Source organism: Canis lupus, chromosome 34 (genome assembly GCF_011100685.1).
Source record: "Canis lupus familiaris isolate Mischka breed German Shepherd chromosome 34, alternate assembly UU_Cfam_GSD_1.0, whole genome shotgun sequence".
Lineage (NCBI taxonomy): Eukaryota > Metazoa > Chordata > Mammalia > Carnivora > Canidae > Canis > Canis lupus.
The window spans coordinates 17,918,087-17,937,721 of record NC_049255.1 but is presented as its reverse complement, the minus strand read 5'-3'; the positions used below and the strand labels follow the sequence as shown (position 1 = coordinate 17,937,721).

The 19,635-nt window shown below is 36.6% G+C and overlaps 1 protein-coding gene across 7 annotated transcripts in view; it reads right to left on the bottom strand.

The window, feature by feature from the left end:
* VPS8 (VPS8 subunit of CORVET complex) overlaps positions 1 to 19,635 on the bottom strand; it is a 257,836-nt gene that overhangs the window by 122,372 nt on the left and 115,829 nt on the right. For all 7 annotated transcript variants that reach the window (XM_038583601.1, XM_038583603.1, XM_038583602.1 and 4 more), the window contains 3 exons: positions 9,617 to 9,688; positions 4,490 to 4,609; positions 3,372 to 3,428 (listed from right to left, as the gene is read on the bottom strand). In XM_038583601.1, coding sequence (XP_038439529.1) covers positions 3,372 to 3,428; positions 4,490 to 4,609; positions 9,617 to 9,688 — 249 coding nt within the window. The remainder of the gene's footprint in view (positions 1 to 3,371; positions 3,429 to 4,489; positions 4,610 to 9,616; positions 9,689 to 19,635) is intronic.

The window sequence follows — 19,635 nt, the reverse complement described above, 5'->3', positions numbered from 1 at the left end:
CACACAAACCGTAACTTTTTGTTTGGTCTTATTACTTGATGTTTTCACTTGGCTTTCCCATGTATGAGGTACCAGAAAACTATCATTATAATGTTGGTGATATTGTAATTTAGTCTTATATAAAAAGATAAATGGCTCTATTTTTTCAATCATAGAAGGATTGCCACAGTTTGTGTAAATAAAGCCTTATTAGAACATCTAATTAACCGTCCACTAAGCCAAGAATGTCCATATAATTTGTCTGGTGCTTTAATACCTCATGGTTCTTTAAAATCTATTGTCCACAGGTAGTATCCATGTTTACATATTAATTTCTCTATTTAAACACTGGGGTTTCTCATAGCATTATTCACAAGAGCCAAAAGCTGGAAACAACCTAAATGTTCATTAATGGAGGAATGGATATTCCTCAAATTCTATAATGGAATATTATTCAGCCTTAAAAGAGAATGAAATTCTGACACATGCTGTAAGATGGATGAACTTAAAAACATGCTAAGTAAAATAAGCCAGTCACAAAAGGACAGATACTATATAATTCCATTTATATGAAGTACCCAAAGTAGTCAATTCATAGAGACAAAAAGTAGAATGGTAGCTGTCAAGGGCTGAGGACGGTGGTTATGTGGAGTTATTGTTTAACAGATACAGAGGCTCAGTTCAGAAAGATAAAGTTCTGAAGATGTATGGTGATAATGGTCACACAACAGTGAGATATACTTAAAGCCACTGAATCATACACTTAAAATGGTTAAAATAAATTTTATGGTGTATAGATTTTACCACAAAAACACTAGGGTTCATATAATTAATTTTGACCACATCAAGTAGATGGAAAAAAAAATGGACTAGGGTGTTGAGATTGAATCATCAGTATTTTTAAATCTCAAAATATAATAGAACCATTACATAGTCATTAGAACAATATGAGAAGGCTTTCTCTTAAATTTAGGTTCAAGATCCAAAGTAAAGGGAGGCCTGGGCGGCTCAGTGGTTGAGCGTCTGCCTTTGGCTCAGGGCGTGATCCTGGTCTGGGAATCAAGTCCCACATCAGGCTCCCTGTGAGGAGCCTGCTTCTCCCTCTGTCTATGTTTCTGCCTCTCTATGTGTCTCTCATGAATAAATACAATCTTAAAAAAAAAAAAAAAAATCCAAAGTAACATGACCCTTCCAGAACTTCAGGAAATCATTTAACAAAGTATCTTTCTAATACAGGAAACTGATTACTTTCAAGTTAAAGAAAGACAAAAAGGGGGAGAAGAAATGAAACGTATCCATACTTTACTTTTCAGAACCCCAATTCAGTCCATTCTGAGCACTATAACGTACTGTTATATGGAACCATGGAGTAAATCCATCTACAGCAAATCTCAATTTGGAAATAAGATAATAAAAATGCCATTGCTGGAGCCAGTTGCTGGAACCAACTCAACAGAGCTGACTATTAAATTTTTAGGAATTGTGTAAGCCAGTTGTTAAACGCAGCAATTGGTAAAAATTATATAAACTTACAATACATTAAATTAAAAATAATACTCAAAACTCACCACTTACTATTTTACTAAATTTTACTATGTATGCTCTTGAGGTTAATTACTGCACCTATATGGTGGAATTATATAAGGGTGTGATAAAGGGCATCCCTTTCCAATTCTATGTTCAGTAATATCATATTGGTAGGCGCAAATCAGTTGTGGTGGGAGTGTTTACGCTATGGAAATTAGCAAATGCTGTAAAAAATCAGGTGTTGTTATATCTTTAAAGGGGTATAAAATAAAAACAAAAAGAAGAATATGTGACACAGAGCCTCTGTGCCCCACAAAACCTAAAATATTTAGTCTTTGGCCCTTTACAGAGCAAAACTGCCAATCCCTGTGTAAGAGAGTGATAGAAATAAGGCAATCAAATTTAAAAGTGTGCATATCATCGTCATTACACTGTGACTAGCACAAAAAAACTAAGGAATTATTTTTCCAGTATTCAAGAACTGAGTGAAGAAGTTACTTCACTGACGAATGTGTGACATTCTCTCATGTTTTCGTTGTTGTGCCTTCATCTTATTCATTTAAATATTGAAAATATCAACTAACATTAATATCTAAACCTGGGAACTAAATCTGGGGAATCACCTATTAAAATTTGATCAGCATACCATCAGAAAACACTCAAAAATACTGGAGACACAAATTTGTGTATGTTACACATGATTCAAGAGTGCTGGATTAGAAGGGATGGAAGTGGGTTCTAATCTTAGTGTCGAACTTGATCTACAACTCGTAAGTTTTCTGTATTTCTCAAATGAGCTGAGAAAAAAAACAAACCTAGATAGTCTCAAAGTGGACTCCCAAAAATAGAGCATTACTATAGGAGGACTACTTTTTAAAGTTTTTTATTTAGATCTGTGTTTTATTTCTGTTTAATTTAGTTATATTAAAAGTGTTTATCATTTTATATAGCAACACCATGCATACCATGATCCACTTTTCCTGCCAACAGAGAAACAAGGACAAAGCGAGAGGTCCATATTATTATTTGTCTTCAATACAATTTGAGATAACCAAAATTTTAGCAGCTGTTCTCTTCCCTAAGCTAGTCTACAGCAACCACTGGACCACAGCTGTGTGGAGAAAAGGGTCACTGTTGCTCTCCTATGTTCTTTATCGGAGTCTCAACCTCCCAGCTGTGTACTCTCATCATAAAAAAGACCAGTGTTGCTCTCAAAGTACTTTTATTTTGTAGCTTGCTTATCTGACAAACTCTGCCCATCAATTTTAAATAGGCTCTCTTAGTGCTCACAATTATAGTGGATAAGCTTTCAAAGAATCCTACTCTAGGAACAGACCCTCAAGAAAGTGGCCTAAGTGGAAAGAAGTGATAATCAGTTACAATCTCCTAGTGATTAGTGAAGGGACAGATGAAGTCCAGTCTCCAGAGATGGTGCCCTAATGCAGTGGGCTATAGAACACTCCCTGAAGTTGAATGTCCCAATACTCAGGATCCTGCAGCCTTTCTGGTTCAGAGCCATAGCAGTTAGGAGTGGTTATCAGATAAATGGCCCCAGTGGAAAGCAGGATCCCGCAGGTGCCAACTGCTGCTACTTCATGGAGAAGGATGAATAATTCTTTGATGTCATGATGAATGCAAGACAAGTCTAGTCTGTCTAGGAATTTAGTTTGATATAAATTCTTTACAATCGAACCTCAAACAACCATCCACACTATTTTCTGGTTGCCACTATCTAACTTAGTATTAGGGTTTGGCAAAAGCTACTTTCTCCTTATGTTTTATGAGGTCTAGCTAAGAAAGGTTCTTTCTAGTTTATTCTGTCCTCTTTCCCATTCTTCAGCAAAAAGAGTTCCAGTAGTTCATACCTGCTGTCTTTCAGAGTGTCGGGAGTCATCATCAGGACTGCAGAGGAATTCAAGGACCTGGTCAAAGAAAAGGTATTTTTTTTATTGGATACTAGCATGCATGCCATAACACTGTAGTAATGAAAACAGTAACTATCCTATATCAATTCATTCACACTTGGCCATAACACATACCACAGATATATGGTATCTTCCCAACCACCTGGCCTATAACATGGCACAGCAGGCTCAAGTTGCTAACAACTTAATATGCATCTTATCTTTACTATTCAGAAACATGGTGGGAAGGCAGTGCCATCTGCATATCTTAACCTTAAGATCCCTGATACCATGGACCAGGCAAAGCATGGACTTTAAGAGTCAGGCCACTTGAATTTGAGTTTCACCTCATAAATACTTAGTAACAACACTTATAGCAAATAATAACACTTACTAAGTATGAACTTGAACGAGTGAATTAACCTGTCCAGGATTTAGCTTTCCTCATTTTCAGAATAGAGGGTAACAACAATATCAATTTCAGGGCTGCTGGGGGACCTCTGAGTTAACACATTCATATAAAACCCTGGAACAGAGCCTAGTATTATGAAGTGCTCAATAAATGCTAGTCATTATTGGTAACTTTCTCCAGACAGAAAGTGTTTTCTTTGCCTGTGGATACGTGGAGATATTTAATTGGTATTAGGAGATATCTTCAAAGTCATTTATAAGGAAATTCAGACTTTCTAAAAGTGATCCCTCTTCCAGTGACCAACATCATAGATGTGCTACCAATGAGATGCATGAATTCTTAAACTGAAAAATTCTTGAGCAAAGAATTCTAAGCAATTTAGAGCAAGAGAAAAACTGAGAGAATAAAATCTCTATAAACCAATCTCCACAAGCCATACTCCCAAGATACCAAGCTACTAGGTAAAGTCATACTACCCAGATACAACATTAAAAAACAAAACAAAACAAAAACCACAACTAATTTAATCCAAATTAAAACCTGAACAGCATCCTACCTAATAAGACATTTACCCACTAGGCAATTATATTAAGAAAATGTATAATCCAGTGAATTTTTCTGATCGATAAACAGAATAAAAATAATTCTCATCATTAAAGACACTCACCTGATCAAAAAGGGTTCTGTTTACAAATAAGGTATTGTCAGGCTTTGCAAGCTGCCGGGCAAGGAATGTAAAGAGACACCCTACTTGTGAGGGAGTAAAATCAGAATTCTCCACCATAACCTGGTGAGCAAAACAGACCATTTATTTATTCAATATACCATCTGGTTTGATACAAAATTATACCATCAGAAAGGTGGGAGGGAAGCCTCATTACTGAAGACTCATGAAAAGATTCTTTTATAGGCTGTGCAACAATTCAATTCAATGCCATTTAGAGAAGGAGCACAAACTACTTTCATATTCTGAAAGGAAAACATTTTAGTGTTTTTTGGGCATATTTCTAGGCACAATTTGGATGAGAACTGAATTGTTAGAGGTGGATTTCAAAAAAAATATTAATCATGTTTTCCTTTGGAATTCTTAAAAGAGAACCCTACTAAAGTTAAATTTATTTATTTATTTATTTTTTTATTTAAAGTTAAATTTAAATTAAATTTAAGTAACCCTCAGGGCCCCTGGGTGGCTCAGTCAGTTAAGTGTCTGTCTTCGGCTCAGCTTCTGATCCTGGGGTCCTACAATCGACACCCATGTCAGGCTCCCTGTTCAATGGGAAGCCTGTTTCCCTCTCCCTCTGCCTGCTGCTCTACCTGCTTGTGCTCCCTCTCACTGTCAAATAAATAAATAAAATCTTTAAAAAATAATAAATTTAAGTAACTCTACTCAAAAGCTACCTATCAACACAGAAAGAACAGAGTCGTTCTGAGGTCTAAAAGTAAGGTAACCTGAAGGCACAGGAAAAGATGTTCAATATCACTAATCACCGAGGAAACGCAAGTTAAAACCACAATGAGATACCATGAATACTCACACCTGTCAGAATGGCAAGTATCAGAAAGACAAGAAATAACAAGCGTTAAGCAGGCACTGTCAGGAAATTTAACTGATGCAGCCACTGCGGAAAACGGTATGGAGGGTCCTCAAAAAACTGAAAATAGTATGATGCAGGAATTCCATCTCTAAGTATCTATCTGAAGAAAATAAAAACACTAATTCAGAAAGATATATGCACCCTTATGTTTACTGCAGCATTACTTAAAATGGCCAAGATATGGAAGCAGCCTAAATTCCATCTATAGATAAAGAGGTGGAAAAAAAATGGTGCACACACATACACACAGTGGAATATTACTCAGCCACAAAAAGGAATGAAATCTTACCATGTGCAACAACATAGATGGACATTATGCTAAGTATTAGTCATAATATTATTATATATTTATATATATATATATATATATATATATATATGGCTATGAAAGCACAGTGGGGAAAATTAGAGAGGGAATTTGAAAAGAAACAAGAAAAGTAGGGAAATGTCAGGAAAGAGAGAGTAATCCAGGCAGGGAGAAGAGTGTGAGCAAAAGCATGGACACAGAAAAACACAAGTGTGTTTGAAGACCATGTGTTCCACTATAATGCAGCCCCATGCATTAGAAGAAAGGAGAAATCAGATTGAAAAGATGAGGCCTTGAATGTCATCCCAAGGAATCTAGAGTTTAGTCCACAAAAGACTGGGGAGCTACTGAAAATGTTCAACCAGGAAAGTTGATCGTGAGCAGCATGGTGCCTAGGAAAAGTATCCAGCTGGCAGTGAACAGGATAAAATCACACGAGGAAGAATTAAAAGGGAAAGAGCCCAGGCAAGTTGCAGCTGACTGCAGACGTCCAAAGGAGAGACAAAGGGGTCTGAACCAGGGCAGAGATCATGAAAACAGAAGCAGGAACAGGAGCAAAAGGCACTGCGAAGAGAGCGGCAACAGGACAAGGATTTATTTACCTGTGTGGAAAACTGTGGCTAACAGAGGAATAAACAATGACACACTTGAGCCTGACAGGCAGGTCCAATGATGATGCCATCAGCAAAGAAAGAGAGTGAAGCATACTGGGAAGGAAGATCAGGTATTGTCTGGTATTAGCTGAACAACAAACTGGTCTACTGTGGGTCCTAAGACCCCCCTCCCACTTTCATTCAAAGATCAAGTGTAAGATTGCTCCTTTTGTAAAACAGTCCCTTGCGGTCCAGCTTTCGGCCTCTCCTCTTACTCTGCTAGTAGTGTATTCCGTTCTTTAACTTGTCCTGCTTTAGTCTAGCAACCATGGTTTCCTCAAGTGCATAATTCATCCTTACCAGAGCATGAGAATACTCATAATCTCTGTGTGTATCTAAATTTCAACGGATCCACTACAAAGAGCTCTCTGTAGCTTTAAAATACTCAGTCACCACTCCCTTTCAATGTGCAGGGGCTTCCCGAGGACTCAACTTTTGGACCCAACTAGGGCTCCTCTCTGCTTTCACCCTCCCTTTTACTCTCCAGGTATGAACTGTTTAACCATCTCATCCTAGAAACATCTTTTGAAAAAAACAGTTTTAACTCTCAGCCAATTCCCTCGCCACCTCACCAAGTGTCTGATGGTTACCATCCTGGAAATCCTGGTGTCTCTTCATTTCCTCTTACCTACTTCAGGGACCATGCTTACAAAATTTTCTGAGCAATTTTATACAAAGTCACAAATTAATGGCTTTTTACTTCTATGTCTCTAGCCATTCAGCACACATTGTATCACTCTATTTTTGATGCTCATCCAATGTTCTCTGGTCATTGCCTACATTCCTATTTTCACTGCCTCTGTCAGCAGCACACTTGTTAGTAAACTCTCTCATCAGAAATCAGAAAATAATCTCAAAGGTTCATTCTACATTGACCCAAGGTAAATGATATCAAATATCAAAACAATATACAGGGATAGCAATTCACAAATTGTAATAGTTTAAGTACTTCGTGGAGCATTATTCTTTTCATTTGAATTGTTCCTTCAACTTGGTATAGTTTTAAACTCAAATTCCCATTCAACTGACTTACAAACATGTCTTGAACACCTACCAGCATGCAGGCATTGTGCTGGACATATTCTGGACATGTTAAAACAATGATACATCTACAAATTCCTCATAGTCTCAGCTTACAGGAAACTCAACTCCAGGCAGGAAAATATACATGTAAACAATGACCATACAGCGTGCCATGTATAGCATACAGTGTTGTATGAACACAGAGAAGGGGCAACACATCAAACTGAAAGTGTGGAAAGGATTCTAAAAGAGTTTCTCATGGATGATATGATCATATTTGAGTTATGTCTTAAAAAATGGTTAGGAATTTGCCAGGCAGAGAAAGGGAAGGAAAGGCATGATAAGATGAAAACACACACACACAAAGAATGTAAGACATAAAGATAACACAGAAAGTTCAGTGAATTGCAATAATTTAATATGGTTGAGAAGCTCATAATACAGACAGTGTGTGTGTCACAGAGTTGTGTGGTAGGAGTAGGCGAGGAGAGCAGTTATAGAAAGTAATCAGGGACCAGAAAATACAGAAGGATCTTGGATGCCATGTAAAAACAACTTCAGATGAGTATGGCAGAAACTAGTATTTGTGCTCCTCCAACATCTGTTCTTCCCTCCTAACTTAGAAACAAAGCTCCTCATTTTAGGCCAAACACATGGTCACCATAATACAGATACAGAGTACATTTCTCAGTCTTAGTAGCTGAGAAGCAATATATCTAAGTTCTGATCAACATGTTCTAAGCTAAATTATAGTATACAACTTCTAAAAAGTCTATTTAAAGAGAGGGAACTCTCTTCATCTCTTTCTGCATTCAGACTGGCTAGAATGTAGAGAGGATGGCTGGAACCCAAGCAGGTATTTTGGATGAAAAAAACCCCATGTACTCAGAATAACAACAGTTAAAGCAGAAGGCATCTGCATCCATGATAAGTTTGTGAAGCCACTCTACTAGAACAGGTTGCCTACCTCCAGACTTTTATGAGAAAAATAAATTCCCATCATCATTCAACAATTGTTATTTTGAATTTCTCTCACAGTGGAACTTAATTCCAACTAATCCAACAGGGAGCCACAGAAGAATAAAGGAAAGGCAAGATCACAAATTAAAGGAGGACAAGATTAGGTATAGGGAGACCATTTAGTAAGCCCAAGTAAACATTCTCCACACCACCCACCTAGATCAAACTGGCATTATTTGGGGGCTTAGTGATCCTATTCTCATATTCATCACTGCCTATCCTACAAGGTCAATAAATAGCTCAAATAAGATAATGTACATAAATGTGTTTTGAAAATTATAAAAAACTATTATAAATGTAATAGATTAACGTCACACCCAATTAGAGAACATTTTATTTTTGGTCTCTTGTCCAAAATGATCTAAAATTCACTAAGAGGAGGAAATCTCCATTTTATAGCCAAATGAACAGGACAAAAAAGTTCTAAAGATTTCAACTACAAGAAGAAACTGGCCTGGTTCAAGCTGTGCAGATGGAAAGGAAAAGAATTTGTCTCTGCATTCATTCATTAGCAGCAGCATGGATCTCAAAATAACTTTGGACTGAATCTAGTTAGATTTAAACTGAGATGATCATCTCTGTGTGCCTCTCTAATCATTCTGAAGTGTTACCCATCATTTCAGTGCCATGGTCGACCTACAGCACCACCTAAGTAACACAGCAATGCTGGTGTGAGATGGAAGAAGATTCTTCACATTAATTATTTTCTCAAAGCATTCTGAAGTTAGTCATCATTATTTCACATAATCATACTAATATAGCAATTACCACAATATGTATTTCTCAGTAGTATCCTGTATTCTTATATCTAGTCTATAGCTGAGATACATTAATTTTTTTTGAAAGAATGATAAGTATTTCATTCAGGTTTGGAAGACAAAGATATCACAATAAAATTTTTAAATTTAATTTTAAATTAGATTATTTTAGAACTTGCTCTAAAACAATTCAATGTTCTTAAAATAAACATCAATACAAGGGTGCCTGGGTGGCTTAGCAGGTTAATAAGCATGACTCTTGATTTTGGTCAAGTCATGATCTCAAAGTCGTGAGATTGAGCCCTGTGTCAGGCTCCGCATTGGGCATGGAGCCTACTTAAGATTCTCTCTCCCCCTCTCCCTCTGCAACCTTCTCCCTAAAAATAAATAAATAAACATCTATTCTCTGAATACTTACTCTTTTTTTTGAATACTTACTTTCAACAAAATATCCACAATTCGTTGTTGATATTCTACAGCTTGCTTGTCATTTTTAAAATCTTCAAAAGTCTAATAGGAAGAAAATTTTAAAAATTATTATTATCTGCAAATTTTGAAATGAAACGACACTAAATTCTTATTAATAGTTAGATAAAATCCCAAATAAGATAACCATCCCTTATCAGATTTTTCCTTACATACCTTTAAATAATAAGCTGCTTTTAGCAAGTTAGGTAGAAAGCTATAGCACTTATTATTATATGGTATTCTGGGACTTTAAAAATAAATAACAAGCATAAAATTATAGCAACTATCATATAACCAAAGAGTGATCTGAGAAAGTTTATAGGCAATGAAAAAAGAAAAAACACTAATGGCAGGAGGCAATTTGTGAACAAGGCTTTGAGATGAACTACGTTACATACTCTGCCATCATTCCATTTAATGCTACTTGGAAATAATAACTGAAGTACAGCTTACTAACTTTCATGAAAAATAACTTCCATCATTTCCATGACAACTTAAAAAAATTATGTTCAATGATAGATATTTTCTAAAAATTATGGTAAAACTGTCACAATGTTAAAATCCTCAAGCCTACACACAAGGACTAGGTATCTTATTTCAAAACACTGCCAAGTACAGCACTTTTAATTTTATGTCCCTGTGCAAATAGAGCCAAATACATTTTGAACAGAACATGCACCAAAGTAAATGACAGAGTCAGATTCTAAAAATACCTAATACCTATAAAATGCATATATGAAAGAATTAAAATTTGTTCACTACCAAAAAAATCTAAATGAAATTATGTATTAAATAATAAAAATGATGAAAGACGAAGATCTTTCCCAGGGTTTCCACTTAGCACATGTGGGTCTTACAAATGTTTAAATCCATATAGCAATAATTTACTGCTTATTTTCCTAAAAAATAACTATACATTATTCCATTAAAAATTAATTAAAGCTATGAACTTTCAAGACTACATCACGGTTACATTCAAACCAAATGGGCTCTGAACTTCCCCCAACTTCTGCCAAATACCTCTGCTCATGCTGTTCTTCAATTAGCATGCCCTTCCTTCCCCTTTCCTGACACACGCTAAGTGCTTTACACAAATGAATGCTCATTTGTCTACTTAATGACAGAAAAATAAAATCTTTTCTTTTTTAAAAACTTTCTTCAACTAGACTACTTTGCTGCCAGTTCGTTGAAAAATGCTGAGATGAGTTACCAAGGAGACTGTAGGAACTCTCAATCTGGAAACTCAAACAGAAGAGATTTCAATGTTTAAGTGGGTTAAATATTACCCTGCCTAAAGACAGAGAGATGAACTAGAAAGTCTCTCAGTTCTATCTTCAGGTTTACAAAAACAACACACATGAACACACTAACACAAACACATACCTCCACCTCCACCCCACCCCAGCTTGCGAAAGAGAGATGTCACTCTGCATATACAAATAAAACCTAATACCTGCTAATACAAATGCTATTCAACTAAAACACCAAATCATGGAGAATTAACATATGTATTAAAAAGCAACAGCAATGACAGCTAGTAAAAAAGAATTTCTCAGTCATTTTCCTTTTGGCAGCATGTATTCACTGCTTTGAAACAGATACTGAAAGTTTACTTCTATACACATAATTAAGTGATGATATACCACAGTATGAATATGATGATATACATTATGACATATTTTGATTAAAGTTAACAGCTGCCACTAACATGGCATATCACTGTTAAAACATAATCATTTCACAAAGATGCTTTGAATTATATAATGCTTGGTGAGCAGAATAACAGGCAACAATGTCCTAATGGAGAATAACACACACAGTCTGTGAAGCACAAAGGCATATAAGCCACCCGAGGGAGAGAAGATATGACCACAAGTAAAGTAAGAGAAATAGAAAACATAAGTGAAAAGAACTAAAAAAATAAATTTAAATTAAAAAGTAAAAAAAAAAATTAAAAAAAAATTTTTTTAAATTAAAAAGGAAGTAAAAGAGATGAGAGAAAAGGTGACAAACATAGAAGGTAAAGAAAACACAATATACAAATAATTGCAGTTTAAGATGAAATATAAAATAATGAAGTAGAAAAAGCATTTAAATCTGTAATTCAAGAAAACTTTCTTAAAATAAAGACTTGAATTCACATCTTGAAAAGGCTTACATTATACATAGTAAAACTAACCTAGAACAGTCACTTGTGAGCGATATCTTAGAGGAAAACTATTAGTCTTTAAAGACAAACTAGACTGGGAGAAAACATTTGCTAAGCTCATGTAATTGGGCAAGATACTTTTTTTTTTTTAATTTTTATTTATTTATGATACTCACAGAGAGAGAGAGAGAGAGAGAGAGAGAGAGAGAGAGAGAGGCAGAGACACAGGCAGAGGGAGAAGCAGGCTCCATGCACCGGGAGCCTGACATGGGATTCGATCCTGGGTCTCCAGGATCGCGCCCTGGGCCAAAGGCAGGCGCCAAACCACTGCGCCACCCAGGGATCCCTGGGCAAGATACTTGTATTTAAAATTCATAAAGAACTCTCAAAACCAGACAAGAAAATAAATACAATTAAAAAAAAATTTAAAAGAGAATATATGGATGACAAACATATTTTTGCTAATATATTTAAATAAAAAGATGCTTAATATCATTAGTTAGAAGGAAAATATGAATAAAAACCACAATGACATGCCATTATACACCTTTTAGAATGGTCAATTTAAAAAGATCAATTATAGCAAGTGTTGGTAAGATGAAGGAACTGATTGCTACTCACCTATACTATCAGTAAAAATGCAAAATGATAGAACCCCCTTAGAAAACAGCCTGCCAGTTTCTGACAAAGTAAAAGAATACATGTAACAAATACCCAGCAATTCTATTCTTTGGTATTTACTCAAGAGAAACAGAAATATATGTTTACACAAAGGCCTATACATAAATGTTCATAACAGCTGTATTCATAATAGCCTAAAACATAAAACAACTCCAAGGGCCATCTACTGGTGAACAGATTAACAAACTGTATATCCATAAAATGGAAAATTATACAGCCATAAAAAGGAACAACCTGGTTTGGGAGAAGATGGTGGCAGAGTAGAAGACTGGGCTTGCCTAGTCCCACAAATACAACTAGGTAACTATCAAATCATCCTACATATGCCAGAAATTGACCTGGAAACTGATAGAACAAACTCAACAACTAAAGGGAGAAAAGAGGCTATATCAAAGAAGGTAGAAAGTGCAGAGACATGGTTGAGGGGAGAAATGGATCATGACTGCCCTGGAGGAAAGGGAGTGAAGTTACAGAAAAGGGTGAGAGAGAAAGAAGCACCCAGAGGAATGCACAAGGAGAACACTCCCCCAGAGCCACTGGCTTGCGAAATGAGAGGGGTTGACTTTTATGAGTTCTTGCAACCAGCAGGGTTTGCAAGCCTGGATTTTTAAAGGTCAGCAAGGTTGGCTGGGATAGAGCCCAAAGAGCACTGCACCTCTCCTAAAGTGAAGACAGGTAAACAATTTGGGGGCAGACGTGGAACATCAATCTGAAGAGTGCCTGGAGCACAGACTAGGGAGACTATTTGCTCTCCTTGAGCACATCCCTGAGAGGCAACATTCACTGACACTCCCCTTCGGGAACAAAGGAGTTGGATGGGGCCATTTCCCTCTCCCACCACTCAGTATAACTTCAGAGCTGCCTGCGCCTGTGGGAAGCAGCACAGTGCTTCACCGGCTGCCTAACTTGCTTAACCTAAGCCCCAACCCCAGCACTCAGGTGGCACTGTCCTTCTCAGTCACACTTACCTCAGTCCCAGCTTGTTGGGCCCCGCCCCCAGAAGACCAGCATAAACCCCTGTCCACACTACATTTCCTGACCAGAGAGTTTTGCAGGGCCTCAGTTCCAGTGTAGGTGGTGACACATCTCATTTCACAAGCAGATAAGAGCACACCTAGTTAACACTCACCACCTTCCGGCCAGGGACCAAACACTGCTCACAGCAGGCAAGGAGAGCCTTTGCTGATGATTGGCCTGAAGGATAAAGCAGCCAGAACACAACAGCAGAGTGCATGTGGCACACTCTGGTGACATTCCCTCAAGTGACAGGCATTGGACACTACATGACCTCTTCATCATAAGGCCATTACTTTCTGGAGCAAGACGCATAACTGGCTTTTCTAACACTTAATAAGAAAGCAGCAATTAAGACAAAATGTGAAGACAGAGGAATGTATCCCAAATGAAAGAGCAAGATAAGGCCATAGCCAGAGATCTGTAAGTGAAAGAGATACACATAACATGCCTGGTAGAAAATTTAAAGTAACAATCATAAGAATATTCACTGGGTTTGAAAGAAGAATAGAAGACACCAGTAAGACCCTTATCATAAACATGTAAGAGTAAAAAGAAAAATCAGATGAAGAGTGCAGTAAACGAGATTAGAAACATACTTGATAAATGAACAGCAGATTAGAAGAAATGGAGGAATGAATCAATGACCTAGAACAAAAAGTAATAGAAAGCAGTGAAGCTGAACAAGAGAGAAGAATTATGCAAAACAAGAATAGACTCAGGGAACTCAGGGACTCCACTAAATGTAGTAACATTCATATTATAGGAGTCCTAGAAGAAGAAAAAAGAGAAAAGGGGGCAGAAAATTTATTTGAAGAAATAAGAGCTGAAAACTTCCCTAATCTGGGGAAGGGAACAGATACAGAGATCTAGGAGTCACAGAGAACTCTCATCAAAATCATCAAAGCCTGGGACGCCTGGGTGGCTCAGCAGTTGAGCAGCTGCCTTCGGCTCAGGGCATGATCCCAGGGTCTGAGATCAAGTCCCGATCAGGCTCCTTGCAGGAAGCCTGCTTATCCCTCTGCTTATGTCTCTCTCTCTCTCATGAATAAATAAAAAAAATCTTTTAAAAAAATCTCAAAAGCAGGCCAGAACCAAAGAATACTGCAATTAAATTTGCAAAATATAGTGATATAGAAAAATAATCTTAAAAGCAACAAAAGAAGTCATTAATTTACAAGGGAAAACCCATAAGGCTAGGGTTTCTGTTGAAAGAGATTTTTCAACAGAACCTTGGCAAGCCAGAAGAGAATGGCATGACACACTCAAAATGCTGAATAGCAAAAATCTGCAGCCAAGAATACTCTATCCAGCAAGGCTTCCATTTGGAATAGAAGGAGAAATAGAGTTTCTTAGAGAAAAACTGAAAAAGTTCATGATCACTAAACCAGCCCGGCAAGAAATATTAAAGGGGACTCTTTGAGTGGAAAGGAGACAACAAAAGTGACAGTATAAATGCAGGAAACACAAAGCAGCAAAAATTAGTATTTTGGTAAAACTCTGTCAATGAACTCACACACAAAAAAGGATATACCAGATAATAACATATACCCAAAACATGTGGAGAGGAGAAAAGAATGGGAATTTGCAGAAAAGGTTATAAACAAACCTAATGGTAAGCACATATCAAAACCCACTAATAGGGGATCCCTGAGTGGCTCAGTGGTTTAGCGCCTGCCTTTGGCCCAGGATCGAGTCCCAGATCGGGCTCCCCATATGGAGCCTGCTTCTCCCTCTGCCTGTGTCTCTGCCTCTCTCTGTGTCTCTCATGAATAAATAAATAAAATCTTAAAAAACAAAACAAAACCCACTAATAAACATGCAAAGAATAAAGAGAAAGAAAACCACATACAGCACTAAAGGAAACCAGCAAAACATGAAAGAGACAAGGATCAGAGAAAATCTTCCCAAGTACCCATAAGTAATAAAATGGCAATAAACACATATCTATCAATAATAACTTTAAGCGTAAATGGACTAAATGCTCCAATTAAAAGACACAGGGTGACAGATAAGAAAACAAGACCCATCTATATGCTGCCTACAAGAGATTCATTTTAGATCTAAAGATCTAAACTTTCAGATTGAACGTGAGGAGATGGAGAAATATTTATTACACAAATGGATGTCAAAAGAAAGCTGGCGTAGCAAATAAGACTTTAAAACAGACTGTCACGAGACAAAGAGGGGCGCTATATAATAAAGAGAACAATAAGAAAATGTAAATGTTTATGCACTGAAAATATAAACTGTAAATGTTTATGCACTGAAGATGGTAGCATCCAAATATATAAAACATTTACTAATAAAGTAACTAATTGATAATAACACAATAGTAGAGCACTTTACCACCCCACTTATATCAATGGACAGATCATCTAACAGAAAATCAACAGGGAAACAATGGCTTTGAATGACATACTCCACCAGATGGTCTAAAACAGAATACACATTCTTTTTTAAGTGCACATGGAACATTCTCTAGAATAAATCACATATTAGGTAACAAAACAGGCTTCAACAAATACAAAAAGACTGAAATCATACCATGCACCTTTTCTGAAACAATGTTATGAAACCAGAAGTCAACCATAAGAAAAAAATCTGGAAAGACCACAAATACATGGAGGTTAAACAACATGTGACTCAATGATGAATGAGTCAACCAGAAAAATCAAAGAAGAAATATATATACGGACACAAATGAAAGTGAAAACACAATGGTATAACCTTTGGGATGCAACAAAAGTGGTCTTAAGAGAGAAGTATACAGTAATACAGTCCCCTCAAAAAGCAAGAAGAATCTCAAACAACTGAACCTTATAACTAGAGAAGCTAGAAAAAGAACAACAAACAAATCCAAAACAGTAAAAGGAAGGAAATAATAAAGATTGGAGCAGAAATAAATGATAGAGAAACTAAAAAAACAATAAAACAGATCAATGAAACCAGGAGTTAATTCTTTGAAAAAATTGATAAATCCCTAGCCAGACTTATCAAAAAGAGAAATAAATAAAATCACAAATGAGAGAAGGGAAATAACAACCAATACCACAGAAGAACAATTTTAAGAGAATGTTATGAAAAACTATATGCCAACAAATGGATAACCAAGAAGAAATGAATAAAATTCTAGAAACATATAAACTACCCAAACAGAAAGAAAAACTTGAATAGACCAATAGCCAGAAAAGAAACTTATCCAATAATTTAAAAAACTCCCAAAAAACAAAAATCCAGGACCAGATGGCTTCACAGGTAAATTCTAAATTAGAGTTAATATATATATAAACATTTAAAGAAGTGTTAATAGGGGATCCCTGGGTGGCTCAGCAGTTTAGCGCCTGCCTTTGGCGCAGGGCATGATCCTGGAGTCCCGGGATCGAGTCCCACATCAGGCTCCCTGCATGGAGCCTGCTTCTCTGTCTGCCTGTGTCTCTCCCTCTCTGTCTCTCATGAATAAATAAATAAAATCTTTAAAAAAAAATAAAATAAAGAAGCATTAATACCTATTCTTCTCAAACTATTCCAAAAAATAGAAAAGAAAAATATCCAAATTAATTTTATAAGGCCAGCATTACCCTGATACCAAAACCAGATAAAGACACCACAAAAAAAGAGAACTATAGGCCATTAACATCCCTGAGAAACATAGATGCAAAATTTCTCAATGGAATACTAGCAAACCAAATCTAACAATACATTAAAAAAAGAAATCATTCACCACAATCAAGTGGATTTATTCCTGGGTTGCTAGTTCAAAATTCACAAATCAATCATGACACATACATACATTTCACTCATATGTGGAATTTAAGAAAAACAAGCAAAGGGAAAAAAAGAGAGGCAAACCAAGAAGTCTCTTAACCAAAGAGAATAGACTAACAGTTACTAGAGAAGTGGGTCAGGGGATGGGTGAAACAGGTGATGGGGATGAAGGAGTACGTTTGTAAAGAGCATCAAGTGCTGTATGGAAGTGCTGAATCACTATAGCGTACACCTGAAACTAATATTACACTATATGTTAACTGTAATTTAAATAAAAATTTTTTAAAAAGAACAATCAATATAAGCAATAGCATTGATAAATCTTGAAAGCATTATTTTAAGTGAAAGAAGCTCCAAAAAATGACAAAGCATATGATTCTATTCATATGACAGTCTGGAAAAGACAAAATTTCAGCGTTAGAAAGCAAATTGGTAATTCCCAGGGGCTAGGGTGTAGGACTAACTACAGAACTGCAAAAGTGACCTTTTGGCATCATGGAAATGTTCCATAGCTAGACTGTAGGAGAGGTCACAAGACTATACATTTGTCAAACTCTTCTCTTGAAATGGATGAACTATATTTTGCATATATTATACCTCAAGGAAGCTAAATTTAATGAAAAAACATTCCTAAAATGAAAAAAGGTGGTAAGATGTGACTTAAAAATTTGTCACATAAATTCTTGTGTCTCCCTGAAAATGTTTTTTAAGACATATTTACTGAATTAGGAAGGTTACATGATTAATCAATCATAGCAAAATAGGGTGAATGCAGGATTTTGGATTCTAAGTCTTACCAATTTCTCCAGCTCTGGTATTTACAGAGCTGTATCATGCAGCCAACACTTGATACAAGCATAGAAGAAAAACCCAAGGTCTTTTATTTTTTTTTTTAAGATTTTATTTATTTATTCATGAGAGAGAGAGAGAGAAAGAGGGGCAGAGACACAGGCAGAGGGAGAAGCAGGCTCCATGCAGAGAACCTGACATGGGACTTGATCCTGGGTCTTCAGGATCACGCCCCAGGCTGAAGGTGGCGCCAAACCGCTGGGCCACGGGGGCTACCCAAACCCAAGGTCTTGAAAGGCATTTCAAATTCATTAAGTTCAAAAAGAGAACTAATGTCTGTATCTCCCCCACCCCTTACCAGAACCCTGCTCTACCCCTCATCTCCTGAGAAACTGGTTTCTCCTCTGATTCCCTACTGAATAAATAAACCACTGTATACCCAGTTAGCCAAGTCAGAAATCTAGGAATCTTTAATGCTTTCCATTTGTCTTATTCTTCACATCCAACTGGGTAATAAGCCCTAAGGTTTAGGCCAATTTGTTTCCTAAAATATCTTTCAAATCCTTTCACATTATCCCTGGTGTCACTGTCCTAATTCAAGTAACCTTTATCTTCTACCTATTTACTACAGAAATTTGCTAACAGATCTTCTTGCCTCCAAAGTGGTCTTATTTCAATCTTTTTCATACAGTAGTCAGAGGGAATTTTTCTAAACTACCAATCATTATATTCTTCTCCCTAAAAGGTTTCAGTGGCACCCTATTGCTCTAGTGTATATGGATTCACTATGGATTATAAAATTCTCACTACGGATTACAAAATTCAATCTTTATCTACCTCTTTGGGTTTGTTTCTCACTATAGGCTTCCTTATCCTTCAAGATGTGGCCATACTAATTTCCTTTTTTCCCAATTCCCTGAGCATACCTTGGTCTGTCTTGTTTCCAGGCCTCTTTACATATTTTGTTCTTCTACCTAGAGTATTTTTCCCTAATCTTAACCTAACTTCTACTCATCCTTTGAGACTCACATGGACATCATTTCATATAAGAAACCTTTCTTAACCTTCTATTAGATTCCTCTCTTAAGTGTGTATAGGGTATGGCATGCTGCACTTCTCCAATAGCATGTACTACACTATGCTGTAATTACTTATCTAAAAGTCTCGATCCTCTTTCTCCACAAAGGCAGGATTTGTATTTTGTAAGCCAAGGTTACACTCCCAGGTAGTACAGTACATGTGATAAACTAGGTACTCAACTATTTATTAAGCAAATGAAATTGTACCGAAGCCTTATGATCAATCCTCATATCATAATTCAGATATCAGCACAAGTCCCAATGGTCTTCAGTGTTACTAGAGCCCTTAAAAAATGAAAATTAGGGATGCCTGGATGGATCAGTGGCTGGGCGTCAGTCTTCAGCTCGGGGTGTGATCCTGGAGTTCTGGGATCGAGTCCCACATTGGGCTCCCTGCATGGAGCCTGCTTCTCCCTCTGCCTGTGTCTGCCTCTCTCTGTCTCTCCTGAATAAATAAATAAATACAATCTTAAAAAAAAAAAAGATTACTTAAAATTCTTTGTTGCTCT